The sequence below is a fragment of the Azolla caroliniana genome, unplaced genomic scaffold, assembly GCF_043228905.1.
Source record: "Azolla caroliniana isolate FFs.n. ecotype wild unplaced genomic scaffold, voAzoCaro1.0.p SCAF_13, whole genome shotgun sequence".
In the NCBI taxonomy this organism is placed as follows: Eukaryota; Viridiplantae; Streptophyta; class Polypodiopsida; order Salviniales; family Salviniaceae; genus Azolla; species Azolla caroliniana.
The window spans coordinates 15,796,615-15,818,106 of NW_028230448.1; the positions used below are offsets into that span (position 1 = coordinate 15,796,615).

The 21,492-nt window shown below is 42.0% G+C and overlaps 2 protein-coding genes across 2 annotated transcripts; both read left to right on the top strand.

Annotated features, from left to right (window-relative positions):
* Nucleotides 1-8,263: 8,263 nt before the first annotated feature.
* LOC147856344 (polyprotein of EF-Ts, chloroplastic-like) lies at nt 8,264-10,116 on the top strand. Its single transcript, XM_087329449.1, has 2 exons — nt 8,264-8,284; nt 8,365-10,116. Exon 2 carries the CDS (start codon nt 8,401-8,403, stop codon nt 9,715-9,717), a length of 1,317 nt encoding a protein of 438 aa, XP_087185575.1. The 5' UTR covers nt 8,264-8,284; nt 8,365-8,400; the 3' UTR covers nt 9,718-10,116.
* Nucleotides 10,117-12,437: 2,321 nt separating this feature from the next.
* SPPA (signal peptide peptidase) lies at nt 12,438-19,577 on the top strand. Its single transcript, XM_087329285.1, has 14 exons — nt 12,438-12,614; nt 13,491-13,934; nt 14,025-14,208; nt 14,385-14,522; nt 15,152-15,322; nt 15,424-15,527; nt 15,772-15,839; nt 15,986-16,152; nt 16,917-16,986; nt 17,920-18,074; nt 18,164-18,266; nt 18,523-18,610; nt 18,866-19,009; nt 19,084-19,577. Exons 1-14 carry the CDS (start codon nt 12,582-12,584, stop codon nt 19,366-19,368), a joined length of 2,154 nt encoding a protein of 717 aa, XP_087185411.1. The 5' UTR covers nt 12,438-12,581; the 3' UTR covers nt 19,369-19,577.
* Nucleotides 19,578-21,492: the final 1,915 nt, after the last annotated feature.

Genomic DNA, 21,492 nt, shown 5'->3' on the forward strand with positions numbered 1-21,492 from the left:
GGGTTCCTGAAAACAATGACACCGGACGCGGCATGGACAACGGACGAGGCCAACCAGATTCGGAAGAAAGCCTACCGATTCTTTCTCCGGGACGGATACATATGGAAGCACTCGAAGAAGAGGAATGACATCCCGCTCCGAGTGGTGGCGAAGAAGGAGGAACATGAGGATTTGCTGGCAGCGTACCACGATAGTCCTTGGGCTGGACACCGTGGAAAGTGGGCCACGTTCAAAAAGCTAAAAGGGAAGTACTGGTGGCCGGGACTATACCGGGACGTACATCGGTTCGTGACGACTTGCGAAAGCTGCCAGGTTCACTCCATGATCCGACACCGGGACGAGCTTCACCCGACCTACCCTCCGACCGTCCACTTCAAATGGATTTGGTGACAATGCCAATGGGGGTAGGACAGATGCAGTATCTAGTGCTGGCTCGGGAGGATCTAACAAACCAAGTTGAAGTCCGAGCCCTGCAGAACAAGACGACTGTAGCCGTATGCCGGTTTTGATTGAGGACGTGGTATGCCGATACGGATGCGTAGGGAAGATCGTGGCTGACCGTGGTGAGTTGGACGCAGAAGAGGCCGAAGAGTTGTTCGACCGGCTAGGAGTCAAACTTTCGCTCACTACAGCGTACAATCCGCAGGCGAACGGGAAGGTAGAGCGCGGACACGGGCTGATTGTCAAAGCGCTAGTACAGGCGTGCGGAGGCCAGGTCGGGAACTGGCCACGATTGTTACCTTATGCCTTGTGGGCGGACCGGACTACGCATAGTTCGGTGACCGGGTTCATGCCGGCCGAGCTTATGTTCAGACAGAAGCCGATCATGCCAATAGAGTGAACGATCTCCTCGTGGGCCACGGTGGACTAGAGGGATGAGATGAGCCGGGAGGAACTGTTGGCGGCGCGGATTCGACAGCTCGAGCGGAGGCCGGAGGACGTAGAGCGAGCCACAAAGAAACTTCGGGTAGCAAGGATAAGGAACAAAGCCCGGTTCGACCGAACACACCGGCTTAGGCCAAGGAAGATCGAGGAAGGCGACTGGGTGCTAGTCTACGACAGCAACCTCGACAATCAGCACAGGGCCACGCGGAAGTTTGCGAGGAGGTGGTTCCGGCCTTATGTAGTAACAGGCACCAACGGCAATGGGACGTACCATCTCGCGGAGCTCGACAGTACAAGAATGGCGATAGCGGTAGCAGGGAAGAGGATCAAAGCGTTCAAGAAACGACACGATGGGGAGCCGGAGCTAGGGGGCATGGACAACAACGACGAGCAGCCCGACGCGGAGGATGAACCGGTAAACGAGGAATAAAAGCAAGGATCGGTTTTCTCCCGTAGGAACCCAATTTTGGCGCATACCGGTGGATGCGCGGTTAGGTGGGGGCGGATGTCGTGAAGAAAACCGTCCCTAGGCACAAACCGTGTATAGTGTGTGTGAACCGGCCCTTACGCGTGGGCACGCCCCTTGTCGTATAGTAGATAGGTAGGCACAAAGGTTAAATCCCAGGTAGCAATATTCTATAGGGGAAATCGAGGAGTATCTCTGTCCTAAAGGACAGAGAATTAATGTGATGTAAACGGGTGAAACGACCTCTCTCCTTGAGCTATAAAAGAGAGGGAGACGGGGTAGAGAATATATCACGCGCTAGAGGGAACGAAGTGCTGTCGGACTGTGACCGAGCTCTTCTTCTCTGTCGTTCTCCATAGCTTTCCTTTGCGCATGTTCTCAGGAGGTTGTTCCTACTCCGTGGAACGCCCGTGTGCTTCTGGCAGAATCTCCATTTTTGCTCTCCTGTGTGCGTGGGTGATCAGGCGCCGGCATCCATCTCGCCGACCTAATCGGCTGTAACCGTTCAAGTCGTCTGCATGCATACAAATACATACACATATTTATATTCATGCGCTAGTGTTCTCAACTCATGTCTCCTATGTTGTTGGGCCGCGTCCCCGTGCACTTCTCTGTCTATACGTGTGATCTCTCTCTCTCTCTCTCTCTCTCTCTCCCTCTCTCTCTCTCTCTCTCTCTCTCTCTCTCTCTCTCTCTCTCTCTCTCTCCTCTCTCTCTCTCTCTCTCTCTCTCTCTCTCTCTCCCTCTCTCTCTCTCTCTCTCTCTCTCTCTCTCCCCCCCCCCCCCTTTTTTTTTTCCTCACCTATTCCTCGGTCCAAGACCCCAGTGGTTCCGCCTTGTTCTCCACGCACGCGCGTAACAACGCGACAACGGTTTATCTGGCTTGAGCCGGTTTGGTGAGGCTCAAGCCAAGCCGATCCGAGCTCAAACCGTTAAGGCAAGTTCAAGCCTAAACCGAGCCGAGCCGAGCCGCTAAGCCGCTAAGCCGTTTTCAAGCCGGCTAAGCCAAACGATTTAGGCTTGAGCCGAGCCGTTGCCAATCCCTATTCGAAGGGGTGTGTTGAGAGTCGAACTCAACTTCCCATAGATAGGTTTCACACTAGCTCATGGACATGTTGGGCTAGTTTTATAAATAGTAGAAAGGGCACTTGCCCTAGCTTAGTTGGTATATAAACCAATGCATTGTAACTTAGTTATTGTTGGATGTTTTAGGTTTGATGTATTTTTGGTTAATATACAGTTTTTCTATCTCTGCCTTAAGAGCTCTCTCTCTCTCTCTCTCTCTCTCTGGTTCCTCTCTCTCACACACACACACTCAATCTTCTTCCGCTGCATTACAATCACTCTTGCCTCCCATTCCGTTACACACTGCCTCGCGTCCTGTGTGCACGATCCGATGCTCGGCTACATCAAGGATGCAAAGATGTCGAAGGAGGCCTAGGGAAAACTAAGGAAGATTTTCGCCGCGAGTACCACATCCCGTAAGTTGCAGCTCTGGCAAGAGTTGAACAACATCCAGCAAAGAGACATGTTGGTTACGGACTACACCACCAAGATAAAGGAGATTTGCGACGCACTTGGGTCCATCAACGTGACGGTGGATGAAGACGAGATGGTCCAAATATGCCTTGGTGGTCTAGCGCAAAGGTACGGGCCAATCCGGACAACCATCTGCACTCGGGAGAAACCACCGTCTTTCTTCGACTTGCAATCGATGCTGATGGTTGAGTAAAACCACGTGAGTGAATCAAGGACCACTCAATCAGACGACCAGATGTTGTACATGGAGACATATTGGCCCCATGGACGTGGTGGACGAGGTGGGTTGACACGCAATGGAGGCGGAAGGCAAGAGTAGGACCGGAGGCACAGAGGTGGTGCCGACAACAGTTCCGGACCCTCCACAAGCAGGGGGAGTCAAAGCGGCGCCGGGAACCGGCAAGGAAAGGCTGACATGGAATGTTGGTGTTGTGGCAAAAAGGGCCACAAGGAAAGAGAGTGCTGGAAGAAGCTCGCCGATCTGGCAAAACCGGTCGGGAGAACCTACAAAGCTCGCACTATGTGGAAGGATCAGAAGGATCCGGAACTGGGAAAGGGCCAACCTTCGTGATGAAGCACAAGGCTAACTCGATGAAGAAGACTACTTCCAAATCGGAGGAAGTATATGGTACGTTGATTCCGGAGCGTCCAACCACATGATGAGCCATGAAGAGTGGTTCTCTTTTTTGGAGAAGCCGGAACAACCGGGGATTGTCGAAACCGGAGACGACACCCCTCACCCGATTGTGCATGTCGGAGAAGTCCCTTTAAGCCATGTCAGACAAAAGCGGAAGCTGATGAACGTACTACACGTTTCGACAATCACAAAGAACCTAGTGTCAGTTGGACAAATCATCGACCAGGGAATGTAGGTGCGGTTTACGCACCTCGGGTGCTTCATCGAGGAAGAAGGCCGGATAATTGCGCAAGGGTGTAGAGAAGGGAGGATGTTCATCCTCAACACCAATGACGTTGGCACCGCCATGTTTGCCAAAGGGCAGAAGGTCGAGTCGGACATCGACCTGTGGCACAAGCGGATCGGCCACGTCAACTACCAGAGGCTTCAGGACTTGCAATCAAATCAAGTTGTCTTTGGTTTGCCAAAATTTAGCGGTCGGAAGTCCAAAATTTGTGAAGCCTACCAACTCGAGAAGCAACACCAGCTTTCATTCCCCACCGAACGAAACCGGAGCCGTAACAAGCTCAATCTAATCCATTCGAATGTATGGGGACCGACACAAAACGTTAGTCTTGGCGGGAGTCAATACTTCGTCTCCTTCATCGATGACTACAGCCGACACACATGGATCTATGTCATTGAGAGGAAGTGTGAAGTTTTCAAGTGTTTTCGAAACCTTCAAAGCTTGGTTAAACGGGAAATAGAGAGAAAAATCAAGTGCCTGCAGTCGGATGGGGGAAAAGAATACTTTTCTGGCCAATTCAATAGTTATCTGCAGCAAAACGGAATTCGGAGAGAATTCTGCTGCAGATACACACCGGAGCAAAACGGTGTGGCCAAAAGGAAGAACCGATCGATTGTCGACACGGCAAGGGCAATGATGGAGGAGAAGAGCATTCCCCAATTCTACTAGGCTGAGGCGGTTCAGACGGCCGTCTACATCCAAAACTGGATTGGTGAGAAGGTGTCAGCACATGAGCTATATTTCGGGCAGAACCCGAATTTGAGACACCTTCGGATATTCAATAGCATAACATATGTGCATGTACCGGATGAGAAGCAGAAGAAACTAGATCCGAAGTCGAAGAAGTGCATCCTAGTCGGCTACTCGCATGAGCAAAAGGGGTATAAGTGCTATAACCCCCGGATTAAGAAGGTCCGAGTAAGCCGAGATGTCGAGTTTGATGAGACGACATCATGGTACTCCTTACTGACTCCAACTCTCGACGAAGACTCGATTCCGAAAGATGAGGCTAGTGAGCCCGAGGAGGTGTAGGTAGAAGATGAAGACTTCAGCACTCTAGAAGAGAGTCCGATCTCATTTCGGATCAGTGGACCAAATGAGCGGTTGAGTCGAGATGACCAGTTGGATGATGAACCGACGAGTAGTGGAGACTCTGCCGTACTCTCCCTGTGCAAGGAACCGAGGAGACGGTTCATACGCAAAGAGAAGGGGAAGAAGAAGATGCCGGAATACGAAACCGGCAACATTGAGTTGGATCGGAGCAAATCTGACTCCGGAAAGGATGAAGGCGGATCTTCGGGAACGAAGTCCGAACTGGCCAAGAAGGGCCCCAAATCGGGTGATGACAAGTTACATCGGTCTTCTCGCCTGAAGAACACCGTTACGCATTACGAGTACAATGAGTACATGGCGCATCACTATGCATACATGACCAAAGTGGCGGAAGTGCGTGAGCTGGAGAGCTACGTAGAAGCTGCAAAGGACGCAAATTGGTGTGCCGCTATGGAAGAAGAAATGCGGGCACTCGATGCCAACGACACATGGGATCTCGTTAACCCTCCCCGACACTGTAAACCAATCGGTTGCAAATGGGTGTACAAGGTAAAGTATAGTGTCGACAGTTCGGTTAACTGGTACAAGGCCCGGTTAGTGGCGAAGGGATACACACAGACCCATGAAATCGACTACGACGAGACCTTTGCTCCGGTAGCGAAGATGACAACGGTTCATGTGGTACTAGCGGTTGTTGCAGCAAGGGGCTGGCATCTTCACCAGGTGGACGTGAAGAATGTGTTTCTTCAAGGTGACCTTGAAGAACGGGTCTATATGATCCAACCTCCCGGTTTTCAGTCGGAGATGAACAAGTCGGCGGTGTGTCGGCTTAAGAAGTCGCTTTACGGTCTGAAACAAGCCCCCCGAGCTTGGAATGTGAAGATTACGCACCGGTTGCATAAGATGGGGTTTGTGACCTCTAAATCCGACTCATCGTTGTTCATCCGGCAAGGTTCGGACGGTCCGGTTTGCATCCTACTTTATGTTGATGATTTAGTCATCACCGGACCCGGACTCAATGAAATCGGCCGAGTAAAGTCCCAGTTGTCGGACGCATTTGAAATGAAGGACTTGGGGGACCTTCATTATTTTCTTGGGATCGAGGTGATCCGAACCCCCGACGGCATATTGCTCTCACAACGACATTATGTGTTGAATATGTTGTACAAGTTCGGCATGACAGAATGCCGACCTGTGTCCACACCCCTGGACCGGAACCAAAAGCCCCGTCCCAACTCCGGACCGGCCTGCGATGAGAAACGGTTCCGACAAATTGTCAGAAGCCGCATATACCTGACAATCACTCGACCCGACCTCAGTTACCCGGTCAGAGTGATCAACTAGTTCATGCAGAAGCCGACTGTTGAGCACCTTCAGTGCGCACACCGGATTCTTCAGTATTTGAGCGGCACGAAGGACCAGGGATTGTTATACCGGCATGGTATAACTGAAGAGCTGGTCGGATACACAGATGCCGACTGGGCTGGTGATGCATCGGATCGCCGATCCACCTTCGGCTACATGTTTTCTCTAGGCAGCGCAACTGTTGCGTGGAGCAACAAAAAGTTGCCAACAGTGGCTCTATCGAGCACTAAGGCTAAGTACCAGGGTGTTACCAATGTCACTTGTGAAGTCATATGGCTTCGGCGACTGCTGCGTGACCTCCGGATCGAGGTATCGACCCCGATCCTGATCTATTGTGACAACATGAACAACATTTAGCTCGCCAAGAACCTTGTATTCCATGCTCAGACAAAGCACATAGAAGTGCATTATCACTTTGTTTGCGAGCGGGTCCTGAGCGGTGAAGTTGAACTTTGGTATATTCAGACAAATCGGCAGGTTGCCGACATCTTCACCAAGCCGCTAGGATCGGACAAGTTGCAACATTTTTCGGAGATGCTCGATATTCAACATCTCGATGTGTTGCACTTGAGGGGGAGAAAATGAGACGGATCGGATGGCACCGGACAAGGAGCCGGAGAGGAAGAAAGAACCAACAAAGGGGGAGACAAAGGGAAAAAGGAAGTCGAGTCGACAAAGGAAGTTGGCACATCCGAACAAGTCGGAACGAGCGGCAGCGGCGATAGAGTCAAGAAGGACAGAGTCGATCGGAAGGAGAAGGCTGAGACCCGGACATGGTCTGATATGGTGAAGGGCGTAAAACCGGAAAATGAGTTGGAGAACACAGACTCGGACAATAGCCTGAACGAATCGGGAGCGACTGATTCAGACAAGAGCTGGAACGAATTGAAGGAAACCGATTCGGAGAAGCCAGATAAACTAAAGGCCAAACAGACACGGACGCAGCGGAAGTCGACACCAACACGAAGGAACCGATGGGTCGACAAGCGTTGGAGTTGCAACAACGAGGGAGCTGAAATGGGCCTATTGAGCAGACAAGCCAACCGAGGAGGTCAAGGTGTGCAAAACCAGAAGGGTCGCAACAAAAGGGACCGAACCTGACGAGGAGCGCAAGCAAGCTAGAGTGACGCCAGAAGGAGTTGGGTAGAAGGACCGGCTACCATGAACACTGACACCACGATCCGACCTCAAGTTGAGCTTGAGGGGGAGTGTTGAGTGACAAGCTCAACCAGATCCAGATCGGCTGAATAAGCCTGAGCCGGGTAGCCGGATCAAAGCGGTAACCGAAAGCCTAATAGTAGCCTAGACTACTAGGTAATCATTGTCTCGTAGTTATTGTCAATCGCACGTAGGAATATTGAAGTACCTATCAGTACTTCTGTCAGTCCTTATGGACCTGTATAAATAGTGTTGTTTAGCACGTTGTATGAACACAGAGTTTTTTAGAGTTTTTTGAATTGAGTTTATGTTCTGCTCTCTCTCTCTCTCTCTCTCTCTCTCTCTCTATGTGTCTCTCTCTCTCTGTGTCTCTCCCACACGTATTCTCTGTGTGTTAAGCTACTCCATTAAACCTTCATCTTATTCTCTGTTGTTATCCAGATGAGCCGGTTCTGTCTAACGCTTCCTCACGATTACATTTACATGAGAAAATTGGAAGTAGTACTAATAGTGTAAACAACTTACTAGTAGGGTAAGGTAATTATAATAAAAAGAGAGAGAAAGAAAGAAAGATATATTAACGTCTTCAAAATATACATTACATGCAAAAGGCAAGATTCAAACCTTGTACCTCCATGTTAACAAACCCAAACCTTACCATTGTACCAACTCATCACGAAGAATCAAACGATCTATTCTACAATCGTAGCTAAAGAATGACCCGAATGTGTCGCGTGTTTAATGCGTAAGGTGAATGTTTTAGGAGGGGGGCATTATGGTAATTTTAGAAAACTCTAGGGGTATTTTTGGTGGTTTTCAAAATTATCTTATCCAAGAGAACGCTTGTCTTCCTCTGTTCCCCTGTTCCCCTTCTTCTTCTTCTTCTTCTTCTTCTCTCTCTCTCTCTCTCTCTCTCTCGTAGTGGGCTGTGTTCGTTCTCCCATTCAATGGCGGTTTTAGGGTTTTAAGAATTACCCTTCTTCTTCCTGGCAGACAGAGACGGACACAGAAATGATTGGGCCAGCTGTTCTTCTCTGCCCTCCTTCCACCACAGTCCAACTACCTGCACAATACATCTGCCATGACTGCAATGTCCGACGCTCAAACTCCATTACGAAGAAGACACCGTCCCTCCACCTCGTTAAATCTGCGCCTGATCGTCGATGGCGAAAGAATGTGTGCAGCAGACGAGCCTTTGCAATAGTGGGAGAGGTCGCCATTGCCGTACCAGACCTCACAGTCTCAGAAACTGAAGAAGAAGCGGTAGAACCGAAAGCTTCCTTAGCCACAGATCCTTCTCCTTCTTCTTCACCAGAAAAAGAACAGGCCCAGACTCGAGAAAGAAGAAGATCCAACAACAACAACAACAACAGTAATAAGGCTCTCATTGTTTCCAACGCGGAGCTCGTTCCTGGAGCTACTTTTCCTGGTAAGGTCTCTGCAATTCAGACCTTTGGTGCTTTTGTAGACATGGGAGCTTTCACAAATGGTCTTGTTCACATCTCTAGGCTTAGTAAAAGCTATGTGAAGAAGGTGGAAGATGTGGTTCAAATAGGGCAAGATGTGAATGTACAGATTGTAGACGTGGATTTGAAAGCTAAGAGAATATCTCTCGAGCTCATTGAAGAAGAGAAAGGAGGAGGAAATGTTCTTCTGCAAGGAGGCGGAGAAGAGGGGGAAGGAGAGAAAGCATCAAAGAGAGCTCCTCGCCGGGGGCGATCCCAACAATTATCGAAACTCAAGATTGGTGAAATAATGACCGGTTCAGTAAAAAATATGATAAGATCAGGTGTGTTCCTTAGCCTTCCTGATGGTACTGATGGGTACCTTCCAGCCTCAGAAGTTATCTTCCGGGGAGCTAACACAAACCTCGAAACACAATTCCAAGTGGGTCAAGAGGTTCCAGTAAGGGTTCTTAGAGTTGATAAAGGTCGTGTCACTCTAACTACTCGTCAAGAAGTGAACTTTGATAAGATCAATGAGGATTTGAACAAGGATGTAGCACAAAGAGCAACTAATCCATTTGAAATAGCTTTTCGTGGGAATGGTTCAATCGCAAGCTTGTTGGCTGAGAGAGAGAAGAAGGTGATGGAACCAGAGGTTGCAAATAATGAAGAAGATATTTCAATGCAGAAAAATGTTTTGTCTCTCGGTAATGACATGGTTCAAGTGGATGTTGAAAAGGTAGATGAAACACTAGTCACAGTGGTATCGGAGGATGTAACTGATTCTAGTCTGAAACCGAAGGAGAGTGTAGTTGGTAGTATCGAGAGTTTAGATGCTCCAAAAGACAAAGTAGAAAGAGGAGAAGATGAAGAAGAAGAATAACAAACAGAGACCGTAACAGGTAGCTTGAAAGAGGCGAACGAAAAGCAAGACAGTGAAGCTTAGTTTTTATTGATCGAAAAAATATCATGTAATGCATTGTTTCTAATTCAAGGCAACAGGTAACAGATGTATATTGTCTATTTACTGAATGGCTTACATCAATTCAGGAAGCTTAGCTGGTGTTATTTTGGATCAGTGTTGAGTTGGGACTTGAGTTAGAGCACCCATTACCTTCTTTATGTTGGGGGTTCTTTCTGAACTCTTTGAGCTTACAGAGCAAGGTTATCCATCTAATCATGCAAAATTTTGGGTTTCATTGCATGCCTTTAACATGTACTCATAATAGGTAGTTGGCACTCTTTGGTTTCTATTCAATATTTTTTACTTATTCCCCAGAAATTGACTCTTGATGTCATTTGTAGTCACTGAGAAGCTGAATATGTAATGTAAGCAAGTCCCAATTGCTTCATATTCCTAGTTATATTGTTCTTGGCTAGATTTAGTTGTAATTAGAAAGCAACAAAATATCAACAACAGGAATTGCTTGGTGTTTTCTGTTTTCGATTCCTATGGAATGAAGATTGTTAACATGTCTATAGTCTATACTTACATCATTATCACACACGTCCATACCAACAATGCATTATCCTACAAAATTTTGCTAATAACAAACTTATTTTAGTTATTTCTTGCACGTCTCAAATATGAAGAGACCCATTCCACTTCCTACATTTAGATACTTTGTATAAATTACCAATATGAGGATATTAACATCCAATCCCTTATCTTAGCATGCGAGTTTTGGTGATATTGCACAGGTATTTTTCATAGGCTTTTGATCAAATCAAATCGTAGAGGAATTGTTCCTATTGAGGGGGAGTCATTAAATATCTGATTTGGAGCTCCATAGCAAGGGCATCATAGAAATGATTTTTACTATGCTGAGCATACAAATTATTTTAAAGTGTAGATATATAGCAGAAGTGTATTTTGGTCAATCGAAGTGGACTTGAGAAAGCAAAATCCAAGCACAAGTTTGAGCCCTCTTAAAAATAAGCATAATTCAATATACGTTATGTTTAATGTATGCAACGTGGTGATTTCTCTTCCAATGGAAATATGATATTTTGCAAAACACCCATTAAAGACCAAACACTAAGAATACAATAAATACATTTGAAGAAAATGAATAAGTATCTTCTTTTGGAAATTTTAATATTATGTCATTTAAAAGTAGAGATGATCACAATAAATTAAAATGAAGCTTGAAGTGTCTTATAACATGGACAAAAGTATGGCTTTCACATTTTGGTTTAGCATGCAATATCTTGATGGTTGTTGATTCCTTGGGTTGGAAAAGACAAGGAAGTCTCATGGGTCACAATGACATTCATCCACTGCCAATTGGACGAGTTCCTTGATACTTGGTTGTATTGAGTCTATTTGTAGGAGACCTCAACTTACACATTTTTGGAAACAAATAGAAGACTCCATATAGTTGTTACTCTTTTAGACGATATTATACTATTGTCTCCCTTTACCTAAACACAACTAGCTTCTCATAGGCATACCAAGGAGGCTTATATCCATGGCAACATCTAGCCCTTAAGAACTAGACTTTAGTGTTTGCAACATAGGGTAGATGGGCACAGGGAATTCGAGGAGAATTTGAAGAATTGCCTCATATAATTGTTCATGTACTTTTAAGGGCAAGTTCCCCCATAGATAATTAGCTTGTAGGCATATGTGGGTTGAGTCTTTTTAACATAAATAAAGAAACCATTTGTCCAATGATACTTAGCACTCACAACTATGTTTGCTTAAAGAGAAGAGAGGAAGTGATAAACAACTTGAGTGAATGTGAGTGTATGCGCAAATACATCTTGATATAATCATTTATCTAGTGATACGTTTATGCTTGAAGCATGTTTAGTCTTACTCTTGGAAGGACTCCATAGGTTAGATTGATTGTTGTATTGATGTTGTTTCGCTATAGAGAATATATTATTTCACTCCCTTTGCAACATTGCATCGTGCCATGTCAATGATTGTCTAGTTTATCGCTTTGTTACATTGAGGGCATGACTAGTATATAGTTGGCACCTTCATGTTGTTAACTATGATTCACCGAAGGGAAGTCTCTACCTTGATCTATCCAAATTGTATTAGTTTTCGAAGTCAACCTCTCTTTCCACTAGCTTTTGCTACTATTGAGATTTTGTGAGAGATCCCATAGAAATGATCATAAACCAAGTCATGGGGAGCATTTACGTAGAATCCAATTTCGTTCTCTGTTGCTCAGTGCCGCATGCAAACAAATGTAACAAATTGGTTGATGCTTCGAAAAATAAAATCAAAAGTAACGCATCTAATCTGTTCCACCAAAAGTACAATCAAATCAAGGTTTTAGGGATAGGGAACATATGCTGGGGTAATTTGAAGCAGTAGCTAAGCCATGCAACAAGTGTCGTTATAGATCGAAACGAACAAGAATGTATAGGAAGAGCACACGGACAATGTGATAAGGGCCCCAATACGAGGGAGTGATGCTAAGTGTCAATAGGAGATATAACAAAAAACTGATGGAGAGAATAATAGCTATGTATGTATGTATGTATATATGTATTATGAATGTTTATGTAACATTCATAGATATTATGATGTATGTATGTATGTATGTATGTATGTATGTATGTATGTATGTATGTATGTAACATTCATCTTTGTCTGGTGGAGGCATACACTTGATTGATGATAGGCAAGAGTCTGCGAAAGTCTGTTGTTTTGTGTGAACCAGTAGATGACCACGCGTCCATCCATCTCTTCTCCTTCGTATCTCCCTCTGATAGGGCTGTCGACCAACAATGAACGCAGGATTGGGAGCTTTGTCCAAGACGGTATTCTTCTTCTCTCCCTCTGTATCTATGTGTAAGCTATGTAAATGAGGCTTTTGATCTGTTTAAACATCAAGTCACAGAGGGGGACTGCATTGTACAGCAGGAACTCAGAATAACAAGTGTGATCTGTGGATTCAATTCAAAGAATTTTCTGAGTTATGGATGAACATCCATATCTTTTAGCTAAGTTTTGGTTCTTACTTTAATGTAAGCTTGGAATTTTTAAAAAATCATGCACCAAGTCGTTTGAATATGTCTTGGATCCCAATTTTGATAAATCACTGATATCTTGGGACCAAAACTTTTCGTTATTATTATACTTACAACCAATATTAAGCAGATAGCCTTAATTAATATGGGTATCAAGAGGCCCATTAACCTGTAAAAATATCAGCCAACCCCACGGCTGTTAGGTGGATTTTCATCTAATGATGTAACTCTAGGGGGGTTCACTGTATCTAAACTCTCTGGATGAAGGTCCAAAACTATGAAGATTCATAAGATATTAAGAACATTTTTATTACTGATCACAGGATCAACACCCAAATACAGAATGCAGACAATAGGTTAAACTAGAAAAAATGATATATCAATATATGCTAACCTTCTATGTCACATGCATTTAAAACCCTATTACATTTTTGTTATTCAATCAATACCCATTTTTAATTCAATCTGGAAATTTCTCCTTTATATGCCACTCTTTTGCATGCAAAAGAAAATGTACAGAAAAGATTTAAAAAGAATACTTTCTTGTGATAGAAGTACATATTTCATGTTGAAATCATGTAATAGAGATTTTTTTTTCATGATGAACATGAATATAAGTAATGAGTGTTCAATATATGTCTGTAAAATGTGGCACTGTCATTGCAGGCATCAATATGTACAACCTTTGGGAGCAGACGGACTGATCTATGTCATCTATGTTTTTTGAGCTTCTACAGCCAGTCGTCATTACTTCACACAGCACAGAGACTCCAATTTTCACTTATACCAAATTCATCAAGACTGAATTCAATAGGAGCTCATTATGTACATAGGCGAAGATATCAGATTAGATCCTCTGGTGCTGAAGGTAAGGATTCTACTCAAATTCTGAATCCTACCTCAGAGAAAAATGGTGCTGTTCCAAAGAATGCAGAAGACTCTGGAATTGAAAATGGAGCTCCAACTGAAGAAGAATATCCATCTGGAGTTTTGCAGTATAAGCTGAAAGATGGCTGGGATATGTTTGTAATGCGGTTGAAGTTACTAATTACTGTGCCATGGCAAAGGGTCAAAAAGGGCAGTGTCTTAAAATTAAAGCTTTCAGGAAAGGCAAGTTTAAATTCTTACTGCAATGTAGAAGAATGGAGAGCCAGATCATGACTAATAGTGTACTAAGAATGAAAATGAAATTTATATCAGATTACAGAGCAGTTCCAGGGACGGTTCTCATCTGGATTGTCGCTACCACAAGTATGCCAGAATCTGTATAAAGCAGCATATGATCCCAGAGTTTCAGGTGTGTTTTTGCAGATTGAACCGCTTGATTGTGGCTGGGGCAAGATAGAGGAACTCCGTCGGCATATTCTTTTCTTCAAAAAATCTGGTCAGTGTATATATTTGTATGTCCAAACTCAACTGAAAACTTGCTTAACAAGACCTTTGTGATATTGTTTATAACTGAGCATCCAGAGAGCTAGAATTATCTTCATATACAGTATTTGGAGTCACCATTGGTGAGAGCATCAATAAATTAGTATCTTAACATTTGATTATATGCAGGAAAGTTCATCATCAGCTATCTGAGCGTTGGCGGTGAGAAAGAATATTACCTGGCACGTACATGTGAAGAATTGTACGTGCCACCTGGAGCGTACATAACTCTTTATGGTTTAAAAGTTCAAGCTACCTTTCTTGGAGGTTAGATTCTGTTAGAAACTGTAAATACATGTGTTCCCTGTCTTTTTCATGAAATGCGAGGAGGAAGCTGCCTTTTTTCTATGGATTTTGCCTAACACCCTCTATGTATGTTGTGTATGATGTTTCCATATATTTTGTTCTGTGGATCTTTTCCTTAGATTGAAAATTGCGACGAAAATGTTTCTTTCCCTGCAAGTGGTTAATGTTAGGGTCGTGATGGTAATAACTTCAACTATATCTAGGAGGCAGCAACAGCTTCCCAAACCGGTTTGAGCTTGGTTTGGCAAGGCTCAAGCCGAACCAAACCATTTTGGGCTAAATGGGTTCCCAAACAGGTTAAGGCTTAATTTGTTTAGCCAAACCAGTTCCTAGATGGTTTAGGAACCCGTTTGGTTCAGGTTTGAAAACTTCCAAACGGGTTAAGTTTTAACCGGTTTGGTTTGGAAAAGGCCAAACCGGTTAAGCCGAAACTGAACCGTTGCCGATTCCTAGCTATATCTACTCTTATGGAAGGGAAAAATAACATATCTAATGGTTGTAGGATGAAGCTTAAATCTGGTGATGGCATTTGAATGTAAATGTGATGAATCCTGCCAATCTTCCAATCGACTCAAATTCTATTTATATAGGTGTCCTCGAGAAGGTGGGTGTGCAACCAGAGGTAGAACGCATCGGAAAGTACAAAAGTGCAGGTGATTTGATTTCTAGAAAGGATATGTCAGAGGCCAATCGGGAAATGCTCACTGCATTGCTGGATGACATATACCACAACTGGCTTGAAGAAATTGCTCAACTCAATGGTATTTTGTTTACTCAATTTTACTTCCAATCTTAAATCCAATAGTAGATCTATATTATACTAGTATCTGTATCTGTATCATAGTTTGAGCTTTTCAACTAGGCAAATGCAAGGAAGATGTGGAGAACCTTCTCAATGAAGGCATTTTTGAGATAGAAAGATTGAAAGAAGGAGGCTGGATCACTGACATCAAATATAACGATGAGGTCAATATTTTTCAAGTTACATCATGTAACAAGTGGTCCTTGGTCTTTTTTTGGTTCCATGTAATGGTGATACTTAGGATTTTGAGACTCTTTGGTTCTACATTGTATATCCTGTTTCCTTTCAGTAGCATAAATGGAGAGTGATAAATGTGTATTCAAAATTATTAAGAAGTGTAGACTCTTGTGCATCTCATGGACTTCCTTCTATATACCTTCTTTTTCAAGTTTTCTTCTCTGTTTACAGGTGGAAACATTGCTCAAAGATAGATTAAAATTGAAGGATGATAAGAAAATTTCTTTTATAGATAACAGGTACACAGTTGTAATAATTAAAAAATGATTGTTTTACAGTCATGCTGATAAAATTCAGAAAAAAGTAATTTTCGAGATTAGATTATCTCTCAGCCTCAATTAGAATCTCATATGCTTCATTTGATTTTCTTTTTCATTTGATTTAGAAAATACTCAAGGGTAAAGTTTTGGACGTTAAATCTTTCTGGAAGCAAAAATCAAATTGCAATCTTGAGAGCAGTTGGAAGCATAAGTCGTACACGCGGAGGGATTAATGTTGGTGGAGATGGGATAGTTAGTGATCAATTCATCGAACAAATTCGGCGAGTACGAGGTCTCTTTTCTTTGGCTTTATATCTTATGTCATTTGTGTACTCTAGGCAGCAGCAAGTAAATGTCATGCCTTTCATGCAGTGATGCTGGGAAAGAAAAGGTGAAAATGATTAATGTGTGACTTATTGATTGAAGTAAAACACATGCTATATTGGAAGTTTGGGTACTTTTCCTGATGTTATTGAAGCTTTATTTAGATAGTCATTCAAAACTTGCTCCAATGCTTCAATAAATTCCTTATAGTTACATCATGGGTTTTCCTTGACTATCTCTTACCTCAGGCTTTAGTTAATATGTGTAGTAGTAAAAAAAGAAACTTCCCTTTACAGCATAATCTTATGTTCTCCAAATTTCAATACCTTGTTTATTTATTGCACATTCAATAGTCTTCCCCAATGTTTCTGTGCTAAAAAATCCACACATTTGCCTACTGAGAGGTGACATGCACTGCTAAAAAAAATCAGTTGTGACAAATCCCAGTGATGGGAACAGGAATGGCTCTACCAGAATGTCAGTGAAGTGTACATACATGTAAAAGGTTCGGGCAAGATTTCAACTCACACACCTTCCTAGCATGCCTTTCAAATCAGTAAAATTTGATGCTGGAAAATACCATGAAAATATTTCAGTTTCTGGAGAAAACTCTCTTCTAGTACATCCACATGAAGATGGGGTGACATTAGGATATGTATAGCCTGTGTTTTCCTTAGTTGCAGCTTAGTTTGTATGTGAGTCTAAATCTACTAGAGTTTTGATCTTTTCCAGATGCGAAGAACTTCAAAGCTGTCATTTTACGCATTGATAGCCCAGGAGGGGATGCCTTAGCTTCAGATCTGTATGTATCTATTCCTTTGTAGCACCTCTAAGGCTGGAACAAGCCATTTTCTATGTAAATGCATTATTATTAGTCATGTATTAAGTTAATGTTATGGGACAGAAACGAATATTAAGAATCTATGTGAGATTCATTCATTCTGCAACTATAATATGTCTTCTTTGTCTATACAATCCCCCCTCTCATCAGTAAACTCTACTATTTTCTTTATAGACAGTGGGAAAATCCATTTTTCGAGGCTTAACTTCAATCTCAGTAAAATTGAATTGTTTAGGCACAATCACTCATGGAACAGCATACCTATATGTTGCACATTCTTCTGTATGGCCTATTTGGAAGGCAAGAATCAGAGTCATTAGATTAGAATTCTTTCCTGGATGTTCTTCAGCATTGACTGAGACAGTAGTACAATGCAGATTAGTTTTTTGAAATGAAATGATGTTGTATTTTGTGAGAATATCCATATAAATAGTTTTTGCATAAGAATGCGCCTTCTTACCCAGGAAGCTTGAAAATCATTCTTAATTGGATGTAGATATATTTTTCTAGAAAGTTAAGTCTAATCATTGAATTCTACCACGCGCACAGAATTATGTACCCATCTTAGCCCAGGACAATCACCATAATCAGATCATAGATGATGCATAAGAGAGTAGTATTAAAATCAAACAAACACTGCATGCATAACTAGAAACGGTCAATCATTTGAAACTAGTTCAAGAGTTTGGCCAACATATTTAGAAGTAAAGACTTACACTTGGTGGCAGCCAAAGGTCATGATCTCACCAAAAAGCCTAACAACTTAGCTCAGTAAAAGGAAAGATAATAAGCTGACCAACAAATACATGTTTTAAATATAGTCGTAAAAGAGTTTCATTTGCGAGATCAACTTTCGCCTTCTTCATTGATTACGTGACTGAATTTTTGCTGCAGGATGTGGAGAGAATTAAGACTGCTAGCTGAAAAGAAACCTCTAATTGCATCGATGGTTGATGTTGCTGCAAGTGGTGGATACTATATGGCTATGGCAGCTGGTGCAATTGTTGCAGAGGAACTTACCCTTACAGGATCAATTGGCGTAGTGACAGGTTGCAATGCATCCTCAACATTACATATAACTCTTAAATTTATGTCTCCAACGATATTTCGAACCTGAATAGTGTACCTCATTTGACAGGAAGATTTAGCCTTGAGAAACTGTATGAGAAAGTAGGCTACACGAAGGAAGTTATTTCCAGAGGGAAATATTCAGAACTCGATTCAGAACAGCGTCCGCTGAGGTTGTATGATGATCTTTGGTGCACGAAATATATATTGCCATTGTTACTTTTGTCTATTGTGCTAGCATTGTCTGTCCATCATAAAGCCATTCTTCTAAATGTGATGCCATTGTTACTTTTGTCTATTGTGTTAGCATTGTCTTTCAATCATAAAGCCATGTTTATAAATGTGATGCACAGGGAAACTTTTTCTCAGCCGACAATTGTAAAAATATGTAACTAAAAGGAATTGAGAAAACAAGGAACATTTGTGCAGGCCTGATGAAAAGGATTTTTTTGCCAAATCCGCACAGGGTGCCTACAAGAGGTTCAGAGATAAAGCTGCCCTTTCACGGTCAATGGAGGTTTGTAGCTCTTGCAGTTCTGGTGGACTGAATTTGTATTTGTAATATTATATGTGGCAAGGTGTGAGGATATGTGCCAACTTGGCTATCTTTAGTTGAGATTAATGTAGAAATTCAGATTTAGGATTAGGATTAACGTCTATGCCAAGGTTAAGGGCAATTGGAATCTCATCTGTATTTGACGGATTTAAGAAGTAAAGAAACTTATGCGATTGAGCACTAAAGGCTTTTTTATATGTTTGGTCACAAACATAGATTGAGAAAATGGAAGAGGTGGCCCAAGGGCGAGTATGGACGGGGAAAGCTGCAAAAGAAAGAGGCTTAGTTGATACGCTTGGTGGGATTTCCAAAGCAGTGGCAATAGCCAAACAGAAAGCTGGCATACCTCAGGATACACAAGTAATTTGTTTTCAAATGATACTTCCTGTGCTAAGATGTTTACTCCTTGCTTACATTGCATAGAAATGGAGCAGGTATCAATGGTCGAGCTATCAAGACGGCCGGTCTCGTTCCAAGATGTTTTAAGAAGCGGTGTGACAGCGGTATCTTCTGTGGCTAGATTATTGACTACAGAGGGGAGATATGAGGTATTTCAAGAACTAGTTCAGCAGAAGGTGCTGCCAGATGATGTATATTCACAAGGGATCCAGGCTCGAATGGAAAATGTGATCATTGAAGGCTCAAAAGGTGACTACCAATCACTGTTGGTGATTTCAAATATGCTCGAGAAGTTTTTTGCTCCTCAAGAGGGTGTATGAGTCTCTGGTTGTGATGTTTCTCCAAATCTAAAGATCTTTCGGCATCCTTATTCTTTTGCTCCTGAAGCAATTTATTTTACTGATTAACTGTATATTTGTTCGCAAAGACTGCTCATGGTCTTTGCAAAAAATGTGAGATGATTTAAGATGCATATAGCTTTGTAAATATATTATGATCCTTCTATTATTGAAGCATGCCTCTCTTATTACCTGGTTCCAATTTGTCCAATCAATAGATGAGATATTACATTAAACCAGCCTAATGGATTATCATTGAAGCTTCATTCAAACATTTTGCATAGATTCAGCTTGACATAAGGCTCATTGAAGCTTAAACAAGTGGAACTATGAAGTTTACAAATAACTGAATGCGTTTTTGTGAGTATTTGGAAACCTCTTTTGGGGTCCAGCCTGAGTTTCGGAACCAGTATGTTCATTTAATGTCTGGTGCGTCAGCGGGAATTGGAAACTATCTGGAGGATGCCATCCATAGGTTATGATATCTGTATCATTTAGAGATTTATAGCTATCAATCATTAAGAGAAATAATGCTATACCAGAATGGCTGGTTCTATAAAAGCATTTATACATCCAGATCTATGCTTAAATAATCATAGAAGTTGTTATGTCTACAAAGTGCAAATTATGGATCAACAACTCTTGCTAAAAGGTTAAAAGTATACAAACATACATTACAAAAGCTTGTTTAATTGGGGAAACTGTATGCGAAAGATGTTCTTGAGTTTGCTTGCTATGTGATGAAGAGAGATAGAGAAGAGAAGAGGAAGATGAAGGAATGTTATATTAGACCATTAAGAGAACAATACAAGCTTCTTAGACTCAAACAAAAAACTCAACTATGTAGACCTTTTTTATTTTTATGATTATAAACAAAAAATAAATAGACTTTCCTTCTTCCCTCCTATTAAGACTCTTCTAACTTATTGTGGAACTTCTATCCTTCTTGCTCCCCTTGGCTAAGAATATCCTCCTATGTATAGGTTTTAGTTGCATTACTCATGTTTTTTAAAAATATACTCGAGTCTATATGAGGCGTTTTTATTTTTATCACTATTTCTCCTTTATACTCCCAAATTTGTCATATATAAGATATTTTTGGAAAGATCTCGCAATCAACTTTTTTATAAATCTTTTCTTTTGAAATTTGGATATCAATGAAAAAGTTATTAACTTTTTTTCTTTACCTAAATCTTCATATCCACGTCTTGCTTTTTTTTTTGCTTTTTTACTTTTGAAAAACGCCTATAACTTCATATCCCTTCAAGTTCCTTCCTTCTTTGATACTTGAACCTTTCATATCGAGCTTTATTCCTAGACATCTTAGCATCCAACATATTTGCAACAGTCTTTTCTTATGAAACAAAAACTGACTTCACACTATGAAGCACTTGAATCACTACGTAAATAAAATTTTGAGGCAATTCTTGAAATTTTCTTCAACTAGACTAACGTGATTTCTCTTATATTAGTTTGCTCAAAGGCATGACTCTCCATCTAGGCTTGAGGTCATCAAGTCATTTCACCACAAGGGAAAAGATGATAAGCCCAAGTATTTTGATAATATATTGAGGTAAATTTTCTAGTTTCTAGATGGAACAAATAAAAATATTATAGTCTAAATAACAATGTGACTTTATGTTGATGTCATTTTCTCTGGCTACTTGCAATGGGCAATTTCTTGAAACCTACCTAAAATAGATGCCAAACCATGATTGACACTACTAGTTGTAGCCACTTGACTCTTAGTATTTTCCATTTGTGTAGGTTTAAATGTTCACATTGTGCATTGTGGATTCTTATGTAAAGAGCAGATCAACATGTAGAGCGAGTGAATATGCTGCTCGTCATGTGTTCATGTGCGTGAAAAGAATTAGATATCCTAGAAGTTGTATATCAAGTTTGTTAGCATGATGATAAATATCCCATGAATTGATACTATTTTCCATCTACATTTAAACATAATATTAATGTTTTGAGTTTAAAATAATGAAAACCAAACCTAAAACATCCATACGAGAAACAGTAAGTTATTTCATGCCAGCAAAAGGCATGGAGCAAAGGTTACAGCAACAACAAAAATGATGGAAAACTGGGATATTCTAG